Source organism: Cuculus canorus, chromosome 5, assembly GCF_017976375.1.
Source record: "Cuculus canorus isolate bCucCan1 chromosome 5, bCucCan1.pri, whole genome shotgun sequence".
Classification (NCBI taxonomy): Eukaryota; Metazoa; Chordata; class Aves; order Cuculiformes; family Cuculidae; genus Cuculus; species Cuculus canorus.
Window position 1 is genome coordinate 28,102,412 of NC_071405.1, and position 22,051 is coordinate 28,124,462.

Below are 22,051 nucleotides of genomic sequence, written 5' to 3' on the forward strand. Positions count from 1 at the left end.
ACCCAGCCTGGCCCTGAACACCTCCAGGGATGGGGTATCCACAGCTTCCCTGGGCAACCTATGCCAGTGGTTCACCACTCTCATAGTGAAGAAATTCTTCCTTATGTCTAGTCTGAATCTGCCCCTCTCCAGTTTATACCCATTCCCCCTCATCCTATCACTACAAGCATTTATAAACATTTTGGTGCTTTGCCAAACAGCCCAAGGTGTTGCTGTTACAACTTAACAGGGTTTATCCTTCCAACAAGAGAGACTGCCAGCGCTTGCTTTTCTTGTAAACCTAACCTGAGACTTTTCAAAGGCACAGGAACGATGCCCCCTCCCTAGGCATCATAGAATCATAGAATCACTGGGTTGGAAAAGACCTCTTGGATCATTGAGTCCAACTATTCCTATCTGCCATTACACCATGTCCCTCAGCGCCTTGTCTATCCGTCTTTTAAACACCTCCAGGGATGGTGACTCAACCGCCTTCCTGGGCAGCCTCTGCCAGTGCCTGATGGCCCTTTCAGTGAAGAAATTTTTCCTAATGTCCAATCTGAACCTTCCCTGACACAAGTTGAGGCCACCCCCTTGTTCTATCACTTGGGAGAAGAGTCCAATACCAGCCTCTTTACAACCTCCTTTCAGGTAGCTGTAGGCAGTGATAAGGTTTTCTCTCAGCCTCCTCCAGGCTGAACAACCCCAGTTCCCTCAGCCGCTCCTCATAAGACTTGTTCTTATGAAGCCCCTTCACCAGCTTCATTGCTCTTCTACTGAGGGGCCCAAACCAGCTGTTCCAGTGCCTGATGACCCTTTCTGTGGTCAAGGCCAGGCTGGATGGGGCTTAGAGCAGCCTGCTTCAGTGGAAGGCGCCTGTGCTCATGGCAGTGGGGTTGAAACTGGATCATCTTAAGATACCTTCCAATCCAAACTGTTCTATGATCTCTTTTTTTACTGATTTTGATCTGTTTTACACCCCTCGCTGTGGGGGCACTGGCAAAATTCACGCCCATGACATCCACGTGTTTCATAGAATCACAGAATCACCAGGTTAGAAAAGACCTCTTGGATCGTTGAGTCCAACCACTCCTATCTGCCACTAAGCCATGTCCCTGAGCACCTCGTCTACCTGTCTTTTAAATACCTCCAGGGATGGTGACTGCCCCACCTCCCTGGGCAGCCTCTGCCAGTGCCCTATGACCCTTTCTGTGAAAAATTTTTTTCTGATGTCCAGCCTGAACCTCCCCTGGCGCAGCTTGAGGCCATTCCCCCTTGTCCTGTCCACTGTCACTTGGGAGAAGAGGCCAGCTCTCTCCTCTCCACAACCTCCTTTCAGGTAGTTGTAGAGAGAAAGAAGGTCTCCCCTCAGCCTCCTTTTCTCCAGGCTGAACAACCCCAGCTCTCTCAGCCGCTCCTCGTAAGCCTTGTTTTCCAGCCCCTTCACCAGCTTTGTTGCTCTTCTCTGGACACGCTCCAGAGCCTCAACATCCTTCTTGTGGTGAGGGGCCCAGAAATGAACATAGTACTCAAGGTGCGGTCTCACCAGTGCCGAGTACAGAGGGAGAATCACCTCCCTGGACCTGCTGGTCACACCATTTCTGATACAAGCCCAGATGCCATTGGCCTTCTTGGCCACCTGGGCACACTGCTGGCTCATGTTCAGTCCCTGCCAACCAACACCCCCAGGTCCTTCTCCTCCGTGCAGCTCTCCAGCCACTCTTCCCCCCCAGTCTGTAGCACTGCATAGGGTTGTTGTGCCCCAAGCGCAGGACCCGGCATTTGGCCTTGTTAAACCTCACCGCACTGGTCTCAGCCCGGCGGTCCGGCCCGTTCAGATCCTCTCGCTGCCAGCAGGGAGGGCGGGGCGGGCGCTGCCGGGACGCACCGCTCGCTGCGGGCACCTCCCGTTCGTTTCCACCCCGCACCAGCGCTCCCACCGCCGCGCCCTCCCCTCGCCGGGCGGGCGGTGCCGCCGCCCCGTGCGCCCCGTCGAGGGGCGGCTGCGCCCCCGGGGCCGGGCGGAGGATCCCGCCACGCCCCCTGGCCCGGGCGGCGGAGCGGCCGCAGCGCGAGCCGCGCTCCCCATGGCAGCGGCGCGGGGCGCGGGGCTGAGCGCGGCGGCGCTGCTGGCGCTGCTGGCGCTGCTGGCGCTGACGGCCGGGCGCGGCGGCGGCGGGGAGGGTCAGCGCGGCTCCCCGCACCCGCTGCCGCCGGGGTTGCGGGAGGAGCTGCGGCAGCGGCGGCGCGACCTGCGGCGCCTGGCGGGGGGCGGCGGGGAGGAGGGGGAGGCGGCGGCGGGCGGGCTGGGCTGCGGCGACCTGAGGCTGGTGACGGGCGTCAGCGTGCTGGGCTGGGGCTTCACCAAGGTGGTGTCGCGGGCGGCGCTGGCGGGCGGCGGCGCGGTCGCCCTCAAGTCGGTGCACGGGGCGGGACGGGAGGTGCGGCAGTGCGTGCAGCGCTACGGGGCGCCCGCCGGCTGCCGCCGCCTGGCCGCCTACAAGCTGCTCAAGGAGGTGACGCTGCTGCGGCGCCTGCAGCATCCCGGCATCGTCCAGGTACGGGGGGGGCGGAGGGGTGCGCTTCCCTCGGTGCGGGAGGTCTTGGGTGCTGCGGCGTGCTCTTCGCTCGGGATGGGAAGTTTTCTGGACTGGGGGGGGCTGCGGGGTGCAGCTCCCCTCGGTGCGGGAGGTTCTAGGGGCTGCGGAGGGCTGCGGCGTGCTCTTCCCTCGGGAGTGGAGGGTTTCTGGATGGGAGGGCGCTGCGGGATGCTCTCCCCCCGGTGCGGGAGTTTTTGGGGGCGGAGGGGGCTGCGGGGTGCTCTTCCCTCGGTGCGGGAGGTTTTCTGGGCTGAGGGGGGCTGCAGGGTTCTCTTCCCTTGAGACGGGAGGTTTTTGGGACGGGGGAAACTGCGGAGTGCTCTTCCCTCGGTGCGGGAGCTTTCGGGGTCTGCCGGGTGCGCTGCCCTCGGTGCAGGAGGTTTTGGGGACGGGGTGCTCTGCGGGATGATCTCCCCGTAGTACGGGAGGTTTCCGGGTCTGGGGAAGGCTGCGGGGTGCTCTCCCCCCGGTGCGGGAGGTTTTCGGGGCTGGGGTGCAGCTCGCTGCCGGGGCTGAGTCGATCCACCCGTGTTGCCCGCCCTGCGCGTCCCGGAGCCGCTGACATCGACACTGCCACCTCGGTGACAATCGCCTCTTCCCTCCCGGCAGCTGCGCGGTCAATGCTATGATAATAGCGGAGATGCTGAAATACGGGTCACAGCTATACTGGAGCTGGGATCCCCCCTGGAGATGATTCAGCTTCTGCAGACTCCCTGGGAGGAGAGATTTAAAGTAAGAAAACAAAGCAAAGGGAGTTTTTATCAGTTGCTTTGAGACTGCGAACTGGGTAAATGGGAAGAGCCTGGTGACTGCTGGTTGTTATGCTGACACTGTTTGCTCCTGCAAATTGTGCTTAAGTAATTTTTCTTTCACTCCTTTTAAATCACATTAAAATAACTCTAGCCTAGTGTCTGGCTGTTATATCCCTTCTCTCTAAAGTGGTGTTAAAAGAGCTGCACCAGGAAGGAAATGGTCACAAAATCTCGCTCAGCTTGTGGTGGTGTTTAATACCCAATATTACACTGTATTGCTCGTTTTCCCTCTGTATTGTTCCACTCCGCAGAGGGCTTTTGTAGTGAGGCCCTTGGCGAGCCTGGTCTGACTCGGGAAAGCCACCTTTCCTCACTATGAGGCTTTTGTTTTCTGTGTGTTACCTTTTCTGGCAGCAAGCTGCACAGCCTTTCTCTCACCATGCGTTTGTATGATGTTTCTGATCTTAGCCCTTTAGGTATTGCTGCACTACAAACACTACTAAATTGGTTTCGTCTTGCTGTACGTGCTAGGGGTGCATCCCTGTTAGTGACATCTGCCTTGTCTCTTAAGCATCCCGTACGGGGACTTCTAAGGTCCTCAGGGACATAAATGACTTTTGACATGGCACTTATTTTGGCTATAGCTTGTATTACAAGTTTGCCTCTCAGCTGGGGGCTTCACTACTGCTTGTTCGGTTCCCAGGAGGAGAGAGAGGATCAAGTAGAAGCACGGGTATCTCACTGTCAATAAGAAATGCTTTGGGCAAAATTGAAACACAAGAAAGGTCCCAAAATAAAATCCCTGTCTGCCTGCGGTGTGCAATGTTGAAAAGGAGCCTTGCCATCCAAGCCATAGGGAACATGTGGCAACCATGCTCAATGAGCTGCGGGATGTGAAGACTTATGATTGCTTCGCTAATCAAGTTGGGATGACGTCAGAGCTTTCAGGGTCATTTCTCTTAGCCTATGGAATTCCACTTTTGCTTACAAACTACTTCATACTGGGTTCTACATAGCTTTCTCAGCACCTCATCTTCTCAAATGTGCCAAAGTCTCTGTAGAGCTAGAAAACCATGCTGCTGGACTAGCTGGTGGTGAAGTCTGGTTTGGTGGCATTAACATTTTCGTAATCTTTTGACTGATGAAGATACTAATTCAAAACTTATGCTGGCACTGTCTAGTCCTGTCATCCTAATTGGGGCATCTAAACGGGTGGGATTCCCCGTGGATGAGCTAGATCAGATACCAGTGATTCTGTGAGCTGTTCCAAGTGAACAAACCCTGTACCTGCACAGATAGCTATCAGAGTCAGCGAGGGGTGGCGTGGGTCTGCCTGGCACACCTAGCTGATGACACAGTTCATCTGATGCCAGGGCTCCCGCTACTGAATGAAAACTGTTGCAAAAAGCGAATTGAACAAAGTGCTGGTGCCGTATAAGTGCGCTTTTCTAGTTTTAGTTTGTTCAAAAAACATTTACCAAGCTTTCTGCTGGTTCAGGTATTGTCTGACCTTTCCCGGCTGCCAGGAGGTTGACATAAAACCAAAAAGCGGTCAATAAATACATTGCATGCTTTGGCTGATTGTTCAGAAGCATGCATGATTGTGTGCCCAAATTCATACTGATGAGAGATACAGCAAGGCATGAATCTGGTGTTAATGACCATGGAGCCTCAAGTCTGTATGGAGCAGCATGGGGGAAGGGAGCGTATGAATTCTATGCCGGAGTGGGAAAAAAACCTTCTGATTTCAGCAATCAAATCAATATCGCTCCTGAAACATGAAGGCTGCTATTGTTTCCCTCATAACTTTCTCCTCTAGTTCCTCGTACTGCAAATGTCTCTTTTTGTATAAGCAGGTTTTTAAAAAATGTTGCTCAACTGCTTACTAGTCAAATCCTGTGGCAATGTTGATAATAAATTTTGTAGCATACATGTAATTACCCTTTAAGTACTGTATGCTTTTTTTTTTTTGGTGTGTTTAATTTCACTGAATGCTCTCCCCTTTTTTCTACTTCCAACTTAATAGCTGTTTTTCATCTGGTTTTCCCATGCATATTCATCTTCTCCTTCGCAGATTTGCCTGAGTCTTGTGAAACTGCTGTTTTACTTGGCACATTCTCCCCTGGGTTCAATAGTCCTCTTGGATTTCCAGCCGAGGCAGTTTGTTATGGTGGATGGAAACCTAAAAGTGACGGACATAGATGATGTTAGCACTGAAGAACTGTCATGCAAGGAAGATAAAGACTGCACGCTTGACTTCCCTACCAAAAGCTTCCCTCTCAAATGCTCTGCAGTTGGGAAGTGTGAAGGAATAAATGAAAAGAAGAATCTTTTTAATGCATATCGGTATGTCCAGTGATATAGGGCGAAAATTTGGGGTGGTTGAGTTCACACACTGCTATGGAGCCTGTAACATCTTGTGTTTCTTGCACGCAGTGGTTCCCTCTCACCTCTGTCCAAAGAATGTTTAAGGATGGCTTTGAAGCAAGTTTGTTTTCCTTATAAGGCAGGAAAATAGTGCAGTTGTCTAGTGAGAATGCAGGCATCTTTCTTGGGCTGCTCCCTTTCCCCAGCACCCTCTAAAAACTTGCCCCAAAGGTCGCACCTGTGAATTTATTGTTTGCCAAACAAGCCCTGGCACTTGATATCCATGGGCTGTGTTTGTTGAAAACAGTGGCAGGGTGAGCTACTGCCAAAGCCCACCAGCTTTGAGCACCATTGTCGGGAACAGGCTGATTAACACTCCCCTTAACTCCTGAACTTCGTGTAGGCTGCCAGCTAAAAGCATGATGACTTCCACTCACCACTGATGCTTGGGAGCGCATGTACTGGTGGAATTCTTGGCAGCTGTAAATATACACAGAAGAACTTCATAAGGGAGCCTGAATTTGCAGGACTCGCTGTTAAAGGGCAAATCCCTGCGTGGGTTGTGGCAGTCTTGCAGTAACACACTCACCTCTTGTAGAAGAGGGGTTTTCTAGAAGGTTGAGGGAATTAGTAGTCCTGCCTTTCCTGATGTAATAAGAATGCCAAACCTTTTCAGGGCAAGGGGAAAGTCTTGCCTGAGTCTTCTTTTATATAGGTCTTTTTTTGATGGGAATTGCGTTGCTTAGTGCACAGTGGTGGCCTGGGGAATACTGTGTTGCGTGAGCCTCTGCAAGGTAGATTTCATGCAGCATTTGGCTACATGCTGCAAGGACCAAGCTTTCAGCTCAACTCATAGGGAGATGCCAATGAAATGCTCAGACATAGCTTAATAACCAAAGCAAACTGACTACTTGCATATGGATAATTGAGTCACGGGAAAATGAAGGCAACTTAATCACTAGGGAAATTAAGCAACTATATTCTAATCTGTCTGTGGGATTTTTTGCAGGTACTTTTTCACCTATCTTTTACCACACTCTGCACCACCGGCTTTGCGACCCTTTTTGAGTGATATTCTGAATGCAACAGGTACCAGCTAATATTCACAAACTTCTTTATTAGAAGGCTCTAAATGGTATTTCATGGAATTATTCGATTTTGTCATCTTTTTCTTTAAATGTAGGTGATTTACGATATGGAATAAATGAAACCCTGAAAGCTTTTGAAAAGGTTTTACACCTGTACAAGTCTGGGCTTTATCTGCAGAAAAGGCCTCTTCTTTTAGAAGGTATGTGTTTTTGAATGCTTTAAGGAACATAACTACTGAGAGAGCAAGGAACTTTGTAACTGGTCAAATTCTGTCTCCCAATACATCCAGGCCATGTATAGTCACTAGGAAAAGCACCAAAAGTATCTTTCTTGAGCAGCCTTTTGTTTTTTTTCCATGGGAGCTATGCATGATTGTGTTATTTTGCAAAGTAAATGCAGTGCAGACAATCTGGCCTACATATGGACATCTGTTTGTACTGCTTCTAAATACTCTTTTCATAATGTGCATCAGTGTTTCTAGTGAAAATATTTGGGATAGCTTAAGCAACTAGACCAGAGTAGCAAACCGAGTGCTTCCTATCTCTCTTCGGGTTCATCTTAACCTGTAGACCAAGAGGTCAGTTTTCCAGGTTTCCAAACTTTGTATTTCACTTGGTGGTTTCTGACTGCTGAACACAGATTGTTATGGGAACCTGGAGTGGGGAGGTGACAACACTGACATGAAGAGTGGCAGAGCAGCTGGGGCCTTGGTGCCCTCTAAATTTCTTTATTTTGAAGACCATCCTGTTGGACCTGTAGACAGATCGATGAGCCTTTATGAGGTGCATTCCTCTGAGCAGGACCCATTAAGTGGTAGAGATGAGACTAATCAAAAGGAAGGGTTCAAAAGTCCAGTGGTTACTGAAGCTTATATTTTGCTGAGCATTCACTTGAGATGATGGGGTCGTGATGGTGGCTTGTGGAAGGAAATCCCTTTACGTGTGAAAGAGCCAGAATCTGTACCATTATGAAAGAAAGATACCCTGTCATTTGCACTGAAAGACCAGCAGCCTTAATGGGAATTACTAGTATTTTGCAACATAGCAATGTGCCAAGATGATCACCATCCTAGAGGTGTGGGAAGGTAGGGAGAGATCCTTAGGAGTCAATGAACAATTGCCTGAACATCACCTGCTCAGGCTTGACAGGTCTTTTATGTTCCACAGGAGCAGGACCTGACCTCCCTTTCCTAAATCTCCTGTGCCTGCGGGTGACATCATGATGGGAGAGTCAGCACGTGCCCCACAGAGCTAGGTGCTAGATCTGTGTTGAACTGTTTTCTGCTATTGGGGCTGAGGTGTAGGAGAGAACATTGTGAGGCTGGCTTCTCCAGAGAAGAAGCAGAGCATCTCTGGGTCTGCATGGCAGTCTACCCCTCTCACTCACCCTGCAATAACTCCCCTCCTGTTCACCCTTGAGAGCTCCACCCCCTCTCTTACATCCTTGGGAGATTTTCTGTCCTGTGCTCCATAGCAGAACCTGAAGTCAGGATTTGGGTTTCTTTTAACTTTGCAGCTCCACCCACTCCACCTAAGCAAGTCAGTTCAACCTATTGCCGTCACATTTCCTTTTAAGAGTTTTACTGAAGTGCCGCGAACTAAGTTTATAGTCTAACTACTCTCTGAAAGCACACTTAAAAAGTCTCCTTAAATATGGTCTTTCTGCTCCCAGACTACATCTCCTTAAAGGGCTTCCGAATGGTGGAACGAGAGGATTACAAGTGCTGGCCCTCCTACAGCCACCTGGGATGCCTGCTGTCCGTTCATGGTGCCGAGGAAGCCGCTGCTATTTGTAACTCCCAAATGCAGTGTCAAAGTTTTATCATCACACAGCAGAGGACGTGGACAGGTGAGCTGGAACAGATGTGACAGGTTACTGCCATGTGGTGCCTCTGCTTCCTCAGGTGCGAGTGGGAATGATGGTGCTGCCCTCCTCTCTAGTGCCTTGAGGCGCATAAAAGCTGCCTTCCCTATTCTCAAGATCAGGTGTCCAAGGTTTCCCTGAGTATTTGTAAGAACACAGGATAAATTATATTCTCCTTCTGCCGCCTTCTATGCTCTACAAATTTTGCACAGGACTGTTAAGTGTTGTTAAACAGTTACTTATTTCATGCAGAGGTGGCTTCCCTTTGGTGTTTGGCTGAACAAATCCTGTGGTATGTATAATTTGCAAAAACCTATGCAGCTTTTACAGATGAATGAAGCTGCATAGAAGAAGGTGGTTAGTATTGTTATAATTAAAAGAATCATAGCTTACAAAAGCTTTATCAAAACTAAGGCCTCAAACCAATGGATTTCCAAAATATCCCTGTAATTAGCTCTGATTACAGCCTCTTACAGTTAGCATGTTTTCAGAATTGTTATAAATTACCTCATTTAGCTGACACCTCAGTCGCCCGCTAAATTGTTACTTATGAAGTTAAGCAGTAATGTGGTAAATGAGTGCTTTCAGCGATGGTGCTGAAGAATCGTGTCTTGTCAGCTCACATGACATTTTAAAAAAGCCCCAAAACTGCAGCTCTTCTGTGGGCTTGTGTGCAACCGGCATGTGGCAAGCCAGTGACATAAGAGCGCTTACACTGATGCAAAATAAATCTCTTTGAGCTGGTTTCACAACAGCAGTGGATTTTGTGAGCTGTGCTTAACACATCACATCTGGCTTCCTCACGGGGCAGTTGTTAGTTGCTGTGTTCAGTGCCTGACTGGAAGGAACCCTGCTTAAAACAGCCATGGATATGTAAAGAAAAAAACACATGGGACAGAAGACACTTTCTGCAGTGCCTGGCTTGGATGCTCATCCCTGCTATCCCATACTGTGCCTGCGGTCTGTTACCATTTCCCTTCCCGACATTTTTCTACCTCACATTTTTACAGCTCATCTTTGCAGCCAGAGATGCCAAAAGTGAGTGCCTAGCTTTGCCAGTTGGATTAATGAGGGCTGTAGGAACATGCTAGTCCTTCTTAGGGCAGTGTGGTAAAGCAAAGCAAGACATAGAAGCCTCTATGGCCTGATTGTGCATTCCTTCTGCACACTCAGTGAGCATCTGGTGTTTACTGGGAATGTAAAACACATCTCTGTCAGGGGGGAGTGGCCCTCTGCGGAGCAAGCACTGTGTTCCTGTGTCCTTGCAATAAATAGCATGGGTCAAGGTGAACCTATCATCTCCTGTATTAAACTTCCATTTTTATTTCCTTTCCAGGACGCCCACTCGCCTCGTTTCAGAGTAGCCTGACTGATTTAATACCGGATACTAGTGCCGTAGTCTATATTAAACGATTGGCTTCCTCAGAGGAAAGACTTCAAAGACAGTGAGATCACATAATACTGATCCTGGGATGGACAAACTACTGGGGAGAATTTCATATGCTGAAAAGAATGACATATTTTATCTTGCTTTGGGGTGGGATCTTCTTGCCAGCTCAGATAGAGTCAAATGCTGCTGTCTCCTTAATCAAAGCTCAGGTTTCTCTTTGCAGCCCCGCTAGATTTTTTATCTGTTCCCACACTACTGTTCCACGTAAACGCTCCCAGTTTTAGTCAAATGTCACTAGACTGTGCAAGACCTAGTTTTGCTGCTTTTGTAACCAGCTTCTCAGCCAAAAAATAGAAAATAGCTGCAAGGGATCTGGCTTGGGTAGGCTTAGTTGGTTCAGACGCCTCCAAAAACCTACGAATAATGCACCTTGGAGAACACAACGGCTCCTTCCACAGCTGCCAACCAAGATTTCATACCACTGCAAATGTAAAGGAGTGGATTTCAGCCATGGGGCCAAGGTTGCAGGGTTGGGAATCTATAACCGGAGGTTGATGATGGGGGGGGCCTTCCAAGGAGGGTCTTGATTCGATTCCTTCCAGGGCAGGGGAGGGAAGCAGTGTATAGGACAACTCTGGAACCAAATATCTGGATGTTTGGATGCAGGATTTGGGTTTGACCCTATATGATTTGTAATGCCAACTCCTCATGTATCAACCTTGAAGGTTTTTCTCTGTTACTTTCTGTGAAAGAGACATTCAAATTATTTATAAGGCGTTACTCTGTATGATAAAGAATGACTGTTTATTCTAAGCATGCTCTTGAGAAGTTTTCCTCTTTAATTGTCTAAATCTTTGCTGCAATGAAATGAACAAATGCAAGGGTTCCCCACCTTCAGCTCACCTAGCATCATCACCCACATCTGAGGACAACCTATGAGTGGTCTCAGCATTGTATGAATGCACCCGAGTCTCTTGAGCACTTACATCTTGGAGGATGCTTTATGATTACATTTGCAGGGCCACAAGCGTAGAAGGGACAGTCTGGTCTCAAGAGCCTTTTGCATCTGCTCTTCACTAAAAATGTGGCCTCTGAAAAAGAGGTGGGAGTTAGTATCGTTTCAGGCTGTAGGAGATGACAATGTAATGTACCACTCCTGGCAGTGCCTGGAAGCAGTGACCATATGGTACCTCTTCTTGTAACACATTTCATAGAATCATAGAATCACTAGGTTGAAAAAGACCACTAGGACCATCGAGTCCAACCATTCCTATCAACCACTAAACCATGTCCCTGAGCATGGGATTTGGGGAAAGCCCAAATCACTACTCACCTCAGCACCTGAAAGGGAAGGTTCCTACTGTGTAGCAGGCACTGTGCAATGCCACATTGAGTTTTATTCTTAGCCCATGTTGTTGGGTGCAAATGATGGCTCTCAGGACATTGTCATTGACTTCCTTGTAGCCTACCATGGTGTTGCTATTTCCATGTAGGTCCCCTAACAGCCAGGGTACCCCCCAAACTGAAGAGCCTGAGTTCTTCCCTGAAGTTGTGCTGTGTTTTTCATTATCTGGTCCTGTTTCCTCATGCAGGTGCTCACCATTCAGCTCGTTAGTACTCTATTAACCCAGAGCAGTGCCATTGTATGGGGGCTTTCTCATGCACTATAACCCCTGCTGCTTCCACTGAGGCTCAGGGGCTCTGATAGTGATATCAGTTAATGAGAATTCCTAGTTAGCACAACAGGAAGGATCTTCTTGGTAAAGGCCATGTTGCTGCAGGCATTGTGAAGGCAAGGCTTTTTGAATGGACAGCCACAGAGCTCTCTTCATTACAGTGGGTCCTGTGGAAGTTGAAGGAAAAGTCCTGCCAGGGGTCCGCTATTGTTTTACATTGACCTCGCAGAGCAGGGCTTCAGACAAGAGGTAATGAGAGTTTATCTCATATTTCTCAGCCTCCTGAGATACCAATCATAAGTATGTTCCCCAAAGCAAGGGCAAGGGCTGTCCAGAGTAATTTCAGAAAGGATAGAAACAGACAATGGAAAAGTTGAAGTGATTCCAGTTTGTATTAGAAATATCTTCCCATTTCAGAAAATCTCCCCAGGTAAAAAAACAGTGGGTATTTTATTCATGTGATGTTCCTTTCATGCTGCAGATTTTTCGATCAAATTTTCATTGTATAGTTGCCTGCCAGGCATTCAGATCCAGACCCTCAGCAGATGGTGAAGGGTATGGCAGCGTCATTTGCATAAATGTGGATTCTAGCATCAAATCTGCACTTAGCACCTGGGAGCAGAGACTATATCATCCTGCCTTAAAAGTTTCGAGCACACAGTGCTAAACAAATAATAATAAATAAATAAAAAGGGAAGCCAAGCTTCAAAGAATCTTAATGCTTGATCTGTGACACGTGGCTTTTGTAGGACCTTTAAGACATCTAGTTCACCACCTGCAGATGAGTAGGTGCATTCATAGAGGCTGGACCTCGTAAGCACATTCATCACACTAGCACAGACCAGCCGCTAGGGCAGAGGTACACATTCAGATCCAATTCTATTAATGTGCTAGAGACGTAGAAGACGCTGCAAATATGCTGGTAAAAGTATATGCACAGATTCTCTTTGTACCTCTGTGCAGCTCCCCATAGCGCTACCACCTGGTGGACATGCCAGCTTCAGTCTGATTTATGGCAACATCCACTGCAGCCCCATGGTGCCCAGTGAATGCTGGGTGAGGGAAAATGTTTCATCACGCTGCTGCATCTAGAGCTATAATTTAACATGTGTTTGAGGAAACAGTCACTGGACAAAGGAGTTTCCACCCTATGTTTCCCCTATGTTTCTTTTTGCTGTTATCATTTGCTAAGAAGCCTTTTCCAATGGCCATGTCAGAATGGCATGTAGAATTAATTCTCTACTAGCCTGCAGTGATGCCTGAGCTGCAGGCAGCTCGTGAGTGACTCAAGTACAGCTGCTGTGCCAGGTCTGTGTGGAGCACCCAGACAGTCAGGCTATGGGAGCAAGCATCGTCTCTGCAGCTTTTTGGCCCATGTGGCTGTCTTGTAGTTCACTATCTTTATGTCTGATCTCACCCAATCAGTCTTTATTCATTCTATCCTTTTATTAATTTACAACCACTTCAAGCAACTGTAGACTTTCAATGCCAGTGAAAATTACAGTGCACACCTAAAAACTGTACTTTAGTAACAACGGTATATACAAAAGTCAGATAAAAACATTTGTTGCCCTTAAAATTCCCGGTTGCTGGAGTCAATTTGTTTCTGCTATCACTGATCAGCCACCACGGTGGAATATGTAACAGAGGAAAGTGCTTGGAAGGAAACAGCAGGGGACTGACTGTGGTGGAAACCATGTGTGCTGGAGGAATAATATTTACCCAAATGTGTCTATCATATCTTCACAAAGGATGCTGCCATTGCTAGAGAATGGATATGAAAATGTTGACTCCATAGATAAAAGTAAGGAATATAATTTTTTAGACACAAACTTTAATATTCTTAATTACTTCCATATTGTAATAACAGGGATAAAGCCACATCCATGAAGGATAATACCATGTAGTCCACAGATATAAACCACAGTTTAATAAATAGCAACAGATGCCGCATGACTCATGTTCATTATGTTTGCACAGGCATTTACATGGCTAGGGACTTCCTGACAGATTGAGGAACAGAGCAAGGGGGACAGAGCCCAGCAAAGAAAGAACAGCTCCTGATGCACCAGACAGGGTTGAAATAACAATTAAAGTCATACCTGCATTCATAGAATCATAGAATAGTAGAATGATAGAATACTTCGGATTGGAAGGGACCTTTAAAGGTCATCTAGTCCAATGCCCCTGAAATAAATAGGGACATCTTCAACTAGATCGAGTTGCTCAGAGCCCCATCCAGCCTGACCGACACTCAAGGGAGTGTTTCCAGGGATGGGACATCTACCACCTCTCTGGGCAACCTGTTCCAGTGTTTCACAACTCTCATCATAACAAATTATACATTACATGTTTCACAAACTTTGGTGATGCTCTAAGCAGCGCCCAAATAGATGAACTTTCAAGCTGATTTGGGGCATTTGATAAGAACAGGAATTTATCACAGGCAGCTGTAGGCCCAACTTGCATAACTGGATTAACATTAATTTCTGTAAGGTCTCCTATAAATTCATGTACCAAGCACTGATCTTCATGGCTAGAAGTCAGAGAGCACTTTGATACACTGGACAATAGAACCAAGAGGAAGATTGCTGTAAGTGCTATAGTTAGAGGGGGAAGATTCACTCTGAAGTCCTATCAAGCTGTCATGATGGGCCGCTCTGGAATGGGGAGCCTCAATTCACCAGTTCTTCAAACTGGACCCCAAACCTAGTAGGACCTTCATCCTAGTAGGACCAAAGCGCCACTGGCAAAGTGTGGAGATGGTGGTGGTGAAGGAAAAATCCACAGAGGAGAATTTCAACATGAGACACAACTCTGAACTCTTCTGCCTCCTCTATAGCATGTACTTAGTCCAGGATGGTGGGTTTGTCCTGAATTAGAGTTTTGACTAATGGGAAAATGTTTCTGACTACATCAAATGGGTCTGGGTGTGGCAAAGCGGGGTGATAGCCAGAGGGAATGGCTGCCAAACTCCTCTGCTTGATAATTCAGCTCCTATCTCTGTGTGAGAGCTCCAGGCAATGGTTTGTGCTTTGGAGTCTTTGGACCTTCAGCCATGCCGACTGGCCAACACAGACGGCAAAAGTGTTGGGTTTACTGGTAGAGGAGACTTCTCTACATAGCTTTGGAGGAGATGGAGATGCTGATGACTTTTTAAGATAGATATGCTTGGCCTTTCTGGGCACCAAGTTATGTCCCTGCACCACACCCACTCTTACAACTGCCCTATCTTCACCCACTCCTAACCACCATAACAACTGTGGCCCCCAAGTCTAAATCTCTACCTGACTCCCCACTCCCCATGTGTTATCTCAGCCCACCAACCTATCCTTGTAGACCTACCCCCTCAAAATTCACACACCACCCCACAGCCTGTGACCTTTGTAGTCAACACAAAGGTGATGGCACGACAGGGGAGCCTTGATTTCTGTAATGTCAAAGGCAAGATAGTCTTGAGTGTAGCAGGAAGCCACATCTGAAAGATGTAACCTCAAGATCAGCCTGTCTTTGATTTGTAACCTCTCTTTCAATTTTCCATCAATGATTTCTAGATTAGTAAGTGCTAAATACAATGCAATAATAACTGCCTGCAAACAACCAGGTTTAAAGCTGTGCATTAAAACCACAATGCCTTAACTATACTGTATCGTTCACGTGGTGCATCATGCCTTTCAAGTCCAAGTCTAGACAAGGCTTAAGAAAAGGCAAATACCTGCATTATATTACATTTATCAGTGTTTATCTTCAAACCGTATCAAAATCAATGTAAGTCTCGTGTGGACTTTTTGGGTGAAATCTGTTGCCGTACTTACAGTGCTGAAAATGTAAGATCCAGCTTGAAAACAAAGTAAAACCTCAGCCACCCCCCAAAGCTACAAAATAAACACCCAAATTTCCAAATTCTTATATCTGTAAGTTATACCTCCCACACAATGTCTTTAGCAAATGAATGTTTTTCTCTGCTGTGAAAAACTCTGCTGCAGATTCCCTCACTGCTTCAGATGACAGATCAGAGAGTTCAGGCTTAGATTAAAAGCTTGATAATGGAACCTGGGAACACAAGTTGATCATTACATTGGGTAGACAGAGAGGTGGTTTATGAATGTCTTGGGGACACTGGAGTGCAAAGGAAGATTTCTTGGACCTCAAATGGAAAATGCTGAGAAACATTTCAGCATTGCTGCTGTGTATTGTCCAGGACTGTTCCTCATTCTTTTGGCAAGGGACTCCCACTCCTAATTAATTTCACCCTTGTTTGTTTCTTCTGATTCTTTAAACACACAAGAACCAATTAATGGTCCCTCCCAGTGAAATTAATGCCATGGTTTGCATTTTTCAAAGTGTGACTATTGAACTTTGTCTAACAAAATTATTGTTACATGATGATGACTGTTAACATTACCTCTGAAACAAAGCAGCTGCACCAGCCTAAATTCACTTGTACTCTGAAGCAGCGTCAAACTCAAAGTTTTACCAGCACAGTTAAGGCCAGTTCTCTGGAAACCGCCTAATCATTGCAACTGTCATGTTTGTTCACTTGCTGTAGGGTAGAAACAATTCAAGATTCTACCAAGACCCTTATAAATCAGCAAAATATTCTGCGCTTCACCAGGGGAACCTTAGGTAGAAGCTGCTTCCAGGACAAGAAAAACTGATTTTCCTTTAAGAAAAGAAAGCAATGATATTTAAGAACTGCATCTCATGAAATAGTTTTATTTTAACTGAGTGCTTCATCTTTGAAAGAAATCAGTGATGTGTTATTTTAGCAGTTCTTCCTCCATCTTACTGAGATAACATGAGAGCACAAGCATTCTCATCCTCACCTTCTCTGTTTCTCTACTGATACCAGCTGTCACTCAGTGCTAATGGAAAAGCCCCCGTGCACATCCCGGGCAGTGCTGCCAGCGAGATGGAGGATGGTCTGCAAAGCTTCAATGCAAAGGACCATACAGGTTGTCACCAAAGCTGTCAGGGGAGCTGCCACCCATAGGCAGGGGAGATGGAGACAACATCCTCCGTGCCACAGCCCCTTGCAGCTGCCCCACCAGGAGATAAGGCAGCGGTTGGGGCAGTGGCCAGTGGCTGGTGATCAGTAGCCAGTACAGAGATATGCAGCAGGCTGACAGCAGCTGGGCATTGCTAGACTGTGTCTGCCTGTGGGAGGAGATTAGAGGCACTGCGTGGAGGGAGGCTGCCCACCCATTGCTGTTTCTGGCTGTGTGCATGGAGGCAGAGGTCCAGCACCCACAGACCCAGGCAGCAACCAGTTCCCCACATTTTGACATCTTTCAGCCCATGGTCTGAGGCATCACCTTCCCAGGGCTGGATCTGACAGTGATTTGCTAAGAAGTGCAATGGCCAATGTGCACTGTAGCGTCTGTTTTAAATACAGATATCACGGATTCTTTGTTCGGAGCCATTGTTTAGCAAAACAGCTTCAGTCCTGTCAGTGTGTAGATGAGCTATCTTGGGAAAGGGGAATTGTTCCTATGCCAGCAACCAAATCAAAGTTGTATTCACATCCTTAGAAGCACAGTTTTACCTTGTCTGACCCTCCCATCCTCCAGAGGACCCTGAACTTGAGAGGATGGGTTTTGCATGTTCATGCACAGGAAAAGAATGGGGAGAACAAATGAAACACTCCACCCTCTTCCACTTAAGTAAGATCAGAAAGAGAGTGTAGGCTAAGCCCGGAGGAGTAGATTTATGGATTCAGAAGAACTTAGTTATTAAAATGTTATGAAAGTTTCCTCTCCTTTAAATGCATAAATATGCAGATGAAAGGAGCCATGTGATCTGGCCAATGGCCATGCTGCTGCAGGCTCAGCCTAATTATCAGCTGCCAGCTCTGCTGCTTTTTAAGTGGTGAACATGATTAAAGATGCACAGACAACTGAAGAAAGTTAGATCGGTTGTTACAAGGCCTGCTTCTATTTTATAACCACATGGCAGCTGAGCCTTGAGACTGAATCTGCCCTTACAAGCTGAGGGAGAACAGTTTTGCTGATCAGACGGTTTCTTTTCAACCACAAGCTCCACGTGCTCTTGAATTCATCGTTTTCATAGCAAGCTATTTGCCAAGCCAAACTACTTTCCTTCCTCCCTCTGAGAAAAAGAGGGCTCTGAAGGGTGGAAGGAGGCAGGTAGGACCAGGTGAGAGGGAGAGTCAAACACTTTAGAAGCGTGGCCTGAATATTCAGACTTTCCTGACCAGAGAGGTGTTAACTTGTTTAAAAATGTGTCGTGAAAACAGGATCTCTAGGGCTTGTCCATTCCCTTCGGACAGGAAATGTCATTGAGAAACCCAGATGGTCTCATGCATTTGGGGGAGAGCCACAGCCCTGCGGGCAGGACAAAGAACTGAGACACCTCCTCCAGAGCTGCTGGATTTCAAGCTGAGTGTCATTGATGTTACAGTAACATCAAGACCAAATAGTCTGGCAGTATCCATCCTTTTTTTCATCTGTATTTGCCAGAGGAGAGAACCTGGCTCTGCAAAGTGACAGATCTCTCAGGTCTCACATGCTTGGTGTAAACCTTGCACCATGAGTTTTTGCCTCAATGTTTTCTGCAGCTACGGCTGGGTCGTGTGCCTTCCCTGAGCCTCTCCTCCATTCCTGGGCTCAGTGTGGTGCATGTGATGGCTTGGCTCTGCCTAGAAGCCACTGTCAAGCTGCACCACGCCTGAGGACTTGAAAAGCAGCAGGCTTCTGAGTATGTTGTTTCACGGTTTTCCAGAAAGGCAAGGTTTTTCTTTTCTGGAAAAATCTTTTCTGAGAGACAAAGATTTGGCAGTTTTTAGCTCCACAACAAAGCGTGGCACAGCTACGCCATACAGTCAGAATCTGAGAGACAGTCAGTGTCTGCCCAGCCACCACAGCCCAGCTGGAGTCACTGCACACCTGCACATCCCTTGTATGAGCTCAGCAGCTCCATAATTCAAAGTGCTATGCATGGCAGATCTGTGCCTGTGCATCCATCAGCTCCAGAGGCAGCTGTTTCTTAAGCTGGCCATGTAGTAATTTGTGCTGGAAGGGTATGTCTTGCTTGTAACCTAGTCAAGAAATCCTCTTTCACGCATGTTCTGCTATCACTTCAGCAGAGCCCCAATATCAGCTGTGATTTCAAGAGGACTCAGATATGCGCTGACTACCTGTGCCACCCAGACAGCAGGTTCCCCAAAGAAACACCCTGTCCCAAGACACCACACGTACCCTGGCTCCTGAGCGGCCCATCACGGGACTCCCACCAGCTGCTTGGTGAGGAGCGATGGCCGGGGTCTACCACCCCGTGCCCTGGGGTGCTGCCACCTCTGCTATGGAGCTGTGGTTCTCCGCAGTCCTGTGGCCCTGGGCTGTGCCGCAGCCACTGGTGTGTGGGGGATGCCGTGCCCAGCCACCTTTGCCATAGGTGCGAGGTCTTATCCAGCATTTTGTGGGCAGCTACAGCAGAAGCAGCAGCCTTGGCTCTCTTTGTAATCAATAGAGAGAAACAGGCCCTTTCTGGGGCAATGCTTTTGACCTCTGTTAGAGACCTCCTCCTGAATGGGATGAATTACATCCTCAGAGCACCTATTGATTATAGTAGCCGCCCAGGCTGACCAGTTCAGACACAGACATGTGAAATGAATCCTGCTAACGGAGCCTGGTGTCAATACTCATCTGCGTAAGCTAAGAGATATGGCTGGTGCTGGAAATGTGCTCTGTGCTGCTGGAAATGTGACTCTCTCTTGCTGAGTCAAGGACTTCATCAGAGATTAAGGAGAGTGGAGCCAGGCTGTGTCCTCGCCCCTCTGATTTACAAGCTAGATTTTCAGAGTCACTTCATCCTCTGAAAAGGAGCAGTGCATGAATGCATGTAGCTCTGTCTTCCCACGATTAGGGCCTTCTCCAGGTTCTTGTTGATTTAACCATCTTCCAATGGATAAATCAATGGAGCTGGAAGATAAACCTGATTATTATGTCTCATACCTGGGCAGCCCCCATGGTTCCCTGCTCTACTGCACTGGCTTTGAGTTTTCAGCCTTCTTATGTCATATCGCATTTGTCAAGACATAGACCAGTTAAAGAAACGCGGCTCATCTGTGCCAAAGTTATGGCTTAGGAAGCCCCACTATAATTTTGTGTTCCCCTCAGATGTTTCCTGTTTTACTGGCAAGACTGCAGCATTGCTGCCACTCCTGGATAACCAAGGGTCCCTAAAGACCCAGTTTATGATTACAGATTTGCTAAGGTAAGATTTGCATTTTCCCTATTACGCCGGTCCTGCCTTCCCAAATCACATTCTCTCTTTTAAGAATAAAGTAGCATAGGGTGCTAACTGCTCATTAAAAGCTCTTTAATCTCTTTCACTGTTTCACTAAATAAACATGCCTCATCCTGGAGATTGTTCTAGTGCAAAAGATAAGCAAAATCAGCCAGTTATCAGTGCTAATTATCCAATAAAGGCCATTCCATACTAATCCAATAGTATGGTCGGGCCTCAGAATTCTTTATTTCTAAAGCATTAATAATGCATAAGCATAGTGTTCTTTCTAGTCTCAGACAGATGCCTCTGTATTATAAATCCACGTTCACTAATATATTCTCTGGTAGAGGAAAAGAGGATTATTCACATGCAGGGAATGGCAGGAATATATATAGTTTAATAATTCTGTTTTCTGTTCTCAGCATTTGTTTGCATTTAAACATGAAGAATTTGGGAATGGGAAGGGGCTGCCTGTCAGCCCGCTGGCTCTTCTCTCTGCTCCTTCAGGGTTGCTTCCCAGGCACCTTGCAGCAGGGTGTTAGGACTTCTGAGAGCCACAACCAGCTCCCCTGAAGTCAAATGTTATCTGCAGATTTGCATCTCAACTCCACTATCAACTCACTATTTAACCACGCTCCAGCCACATAACGGCTTTCCTTTGGGGTTAGTGAGCTGTTAAATGGATTGGTTCAGTGGCTATGAAAAAAATACTTGTATGTGATTACATTTACAAGCGCAGTTCACATATCTTTTTAAAAACCTCCAATTTTATCAGTAAAGTGCAGGAAAGAACACAAATAATTACAGCAGAAAGTGAGAGCAAACAGGAGTGTCTGAGTCTGGTTCTGCAAAGTCAAAGCAACATCTCACCACTGCCAAAGGGTCTCGTGATCTCCTCCCCTGCCCTTCTCTATGCTCCTGCTACCCGGAAATCCGATTTCACCCCCTAAAATGGCAGAAAACTTTACAAGAAAAGAGACTAAAATCATCATGCAAGGTTAGCGAGAAAAAGCTGGCTGGATAAGCGCCAGAGGATGGCAGTGGCTGCTGAGTTACCATGTATTAGAAAAGAAAGCCTGGAGAAGAGGTAAGAGGACAGGGAAAGGACAGGAGAAAAGGCAGAGCTGCAGCAGGGGTGGGTCAGGTCATCATGGTGCATGACCATTGTTGGTGCAGTTTCATGCTCTACTAAAGCAAATATGAATTTGTGTTTCTGGAAAAGCTTTCCCACCACTTTCTTTGCACTATCCCCTACAGCGGGGCTGCTTTGCAGCCAGCCAGATCAACAGGCAGTAGAACTCCAGAAACTAACTTGAGAAATATACTATTGTTAAGTCAGGGGAGCTCCCTGACGTGGAGCATGTGGTTGCATGAGTGTGAGCAGGAGGCCAGAGAGGCAGTGAGAACACTGAGAAGCAAGGAGATCCACAAAGACTCTCTTTTCCAGTCATCACCAGTGCAGACTGAGGCTCACTCATGTTAATTAAGAAATTGCACTTTGGCTCTCTACCATGGTGGCTGGGACCTTCCACCCTGAGGCTCCTATGCTTACAGCTGCTTCTGAACTATATTTAATGGGACTTTAACACAGAATCACAGAATGCCTGAGGTTGGAAGTGAGCTCTGGAGGTAATCTTGTCCAATCACCTTACTCAAGCAGGGCTACCTACAGCCAGTTGCACATGATTGTATCTATAAGGGTTTTTTTTTTAATATCTTCAAGCAGAGAGGCTCCACAACTTCCCCAGACAACCCATTAGCAAACACAATGTGAACAACGCAGGTGCACATGCAAGCTCTCTTCTACAAGGGATTTTAGGGAACATCTCCAATTTTAACATCTGCAATCATAGAAACATAGAATCATAGAATAGTTTGGGTTGGAAGGGACCTTAAAGATCATCTAGTTCCAGCCCCCTTGCCATGGGCAGGGACATCCCACTAAATCAGGCTGCCCAAGGCCCCATCCAACCTGGCCTTGAACACCTCCAGGGATGGGGCAGCCACAGCTTCCCTGGGCAACCTGTGCCAGTGTCTCACCACCATCATGGTGAAGAAATTCTTCCTAATATCTAGTCAAAATCT

At 47.3% G+C, this 22,051-nt stretch overlaps 1 protein-coding gene across 1 annotated transcript; it reads left to right on the top strand.

The window, feature by feature from the left end:
- The first annotated feature begins 2,033 nt into the window (after positions 1-2,033).
- LOC104057793 (extracellular tyrosine-protein kinase PKDCC) lies at positions 2,034-13,550 on the top strand. The gene is made up of 7 exons (XM_054068939.1): positions 2,034-2,537; positions 3,189-3,311; positions 5,406-5,677; positions 6,708-6,787; positions 6,882-6,986; positions 8,459-8,635; positions 9,987-13,550. Exons 1-7 carry the CDS (start codon positions 2,067-2,069, stop codon positions 10,097-10,099), a joined length of 1,341 nt encoding a protein of 446 aa, XP_053924914.1. The 5' UTR covers positions 2,034-2,066; the 3' UTR covers positions 10,100-13,550.
- The last annotated feature ends 8,501 nt before the right edge of the window (positions 13,551-22,051 follow it).

Excerpts from the sequence above, each read along its gene's own strand:
- LOC104057793 (XM_054068939.1), top strand. The coding sequence starts at position 2,067 with ATGGCAGCGGCGCGGGGCGCGGGGCTGAGCGCGGCGGCGCTGCTGGCG. Across the intron at positions 6,788-6,881 it reads TGATATTCTGAATGCAACAG|GTGATTTACGATATGGAATA; the intron begins GTACCAGCTAAT and ends CTTTAAATGTAG. Across the intron at positions 6,987-8,458 it reads AAGGCCTCTTCTTTTAGAAG|ACTACATCTCCTTAAAGGGC; the intron begins GTATGTGTTTTT and ends TTCTGCTCCCAG.